General features: G+C 42.6%; 1 protein-coding gene across 3 annotated transcripts in view; it reads right to left on the bottom strand.

Annotated features, from left to right (window-relative positions):
- LOC125047984 (sporulation-specific protein 15-like) overlaps positions 1 to 2,500 on the bottom strand; it is a 27,159-nt gene that overhangs the window by 15,832 nt on the left and 8,827 nt on the right. For all 3 annotated transcript variants that reach the window (XM_047646543.1, XM_047646544.1, XM_047646545.1), the window contains exon 4: positions 1 to 2,500. This exon is cut by the window's left edge and continues 1,418 nt beyond it; it is cut by the window's right edge and continues 1,686 nt beyond it. In XM_047646543.1, coding sequence (XP_047502499.1) covers positions 1 to 2,500 — 2,500 coding nt within the window.

The following is a 2,500-nucleotide window of genomic DNA, read 5'->3' as shown; positions in this document are numbered from 1 at the left end:
GGAACTGGATTTGGTCATTTGCAGCAGCTAACTCCTTGTCTCTCTGGCTTGAGTTTGATCCTGTTGCTGATGGTACTGGGGGCTGCTGTGAGCTAGTGGACTGTAAAGCCTGAAGCTCCTGCTCCAACTGCACTTTTGCATTGTTTAATTCCTTAATGAGATTTTCTGCTTTGCTCTTTTCATTTTGATACTCTATGAGATTTCTCTGTATTTCTTCATCTTTAAGAGAAAGCTGAGAATAAAGATGCTGGGTATTTGCATCATACTGGGATGCATTTCCTGCCTGGCTCTCTAACAGCATAGAAATTTGGTCCCTGTCAGCTTGCAACTTTTGAATTTCTTCATGCTTCAATGAAATTTGTGAATGAAGATTTTCCATCTCGGAATGTAGCTGTAATGAGTTTTCTTGATAACTTTGCAACTGCGTGGATTTCTGGTTGCTTTCTTCTTGCAACTGGTCTCTCATTTGTGTGATAGACAAGACACTGGCTTCTAAGTCTGAAATGCGCTGCTGCTGTGTCAGTGACAGAGTGGCTACTTCACTCTCACTTTGCTGTTGTAGCGAGACAGCTTGTGTCAGCTGAATCTGCAGAGACTCAGCTTTCTGCTGTTGTTGCTGCTGGAGGGAGATGGATTCATTGAGCTTAGTCTGAAGGTCCTCTGATCTTTGAATGTACTCATGCTGCTGGGCAAGAACCTCTTCGAACTTTTGCTTTTGCTGTTCAAGGTCAAGAGCTCTTGAATTTAGCTCTTCCTTAGTGGCTAACAGTTGTTGCTGAGCTATGTCATGGGCTGATCTTTGTTGTTCCACTTCCTGTTGCAGCTGAGTGATCCACTGCTGGGCATTTGAGCTTCCTGACTCTAAGCTTTGGTTGAGTTCTCTTGCCGAGGTTAGCTCCGAGTTCAGTCTGTCAACTTCTGCTCTAAGATGCTCTGCCTCTATCCTCCATGCTTCTGATTCCTGACTAGTCACATCCTGTTGGCTATGCATCTGTCTCTCCATAGTTTCAATGTTTTCTGTTTTAGTACGAAGCTGCTCTTCAAACTGGGAAGCTAGACTAGTGACCTTCTCATAATTCACTTGCGTCTCCTGGAGCTGGCTTTGCACTTGAGCCAACTCTTTCTGAGCTTCAGCCAGCTGATTCTGCGCATGCTCAAAGTGACTCTGAGTTTCACTTAACTGCTCCCTTGTTTCTAAAAGTTGTTTTTCATTCACTGAAAACTGTTCCTGTAGATGTGCAAATTGGGTGTTCACCTGGGTACACTGATCCTGTGCTGCACTCAAATGTTCCTGATATTGGCTAAGCTGCGTGTGCAAATCACTCACCACACCATCCTTCTCAGAACATTGCCACTGAATGTTCTCAAGCTGTGTAGTCAACAGGTTGATTTTCTCATTCTTTTCAGAGGCTTCACTCTCCCACTTCTCCAGCTCAGAAGCCTTATTGGCAATGTCATTTTTAAGGCTTTCTAGTGTTGCCTCCACTGTGGTGATGTGTTGTTCTTTCTCTGTCAGTGTTTGTCTTAATTCATCAAAGTCTCTGCTCTGCTGGTCTGCTTTAGAGATCATTTCAGACTCAAGATTTGATACACTTTCCTCTTTCTGTTGCATCTGCACTCTCAGGTTGTTCAGCTCCTCATCTGTTGCAGTGTTTCCTTCTATCAATGATGCATTCTCCTCCTGAAGGTGATGCAATCTTTGCTCTAATACCTGCTGTTGGGCTGACAAGTTCTCCACATGCATGGATTTTTCTTCAAGTTCCATTTGAAAGTTTACTATTACCATCTCCTTCTCTGATAGAAAGGCATTAAGAGATGCTATGTTCGCCTCCAGGCTCTTGCCTTTAGCCTGCAGTTCGTCAGAAATTAGATTTTTCTCACACATTTCCTGTTCGTATTTTGAAATTACCTTCTGGTTGTTCTGGATCTCTCTGTCTTTCACAGATAATTCATTTTGCGCACCTTCCAACTGATTCTTTGCATCGTTTAACATGGCTGACATAGAGTCTAATTCAAACTCTGAAGTTGTTTTGGAGGTTTGCAACTCTTGGAGCGAGTTAGAAACTTCCTTTTTCAATTTCTCTATTTCTGCATTCTTCTTGGATAAATCTTCCTGCATTTTAATAACAGTCGAATGGAGTGACTCAATATTCTCGTCTCTAATGTTCACTTGTGATTCCATTTGCTCTAGTCTATCTATATAATCATTAATAACCTTTTCTTTGGCCTTAACATGATTCTGAAGGTCTGATACTTCTCCTACAAGGTTTTGGATTGTGATGTTCTTCTCATTAATGGATCTATTCATGCTTTCTCTGGCCAACTCCAACTCTGCCAGGACGGACTGCTTTTGGGAGTGAGTGGAAGACAGCTCTTCCTCCAAGCTGGTTACAGTTCCTAATGCCTCTTGTGACCTCTTGGTTTCCTCTTGGAGCTTGTGACTCAGCACTTCTGATTCTGATTGTCTCTTCTCAATTTCCACTTGAGATGACTTCAACTT

The sequence above is a fragment of the Penaeus chinensis genome, chromosome 42 (genome assembly GCF_019202785.1).
Source record: "Penaeus chinensis breed Huanghai No. 1 chromosome 42, ASM1920278v2, whole genome shotgun sequence".
Classification (NCBI taxonomy): Eukaryota; Metazoa; Arthropoda; class Malacostraca; order Decapoda; family Penaeidae; genus Penaeus; species Penaeus chinensis.
This window is presented reverse-complemented; position numbering and strand designations above follow the sequence as displayed.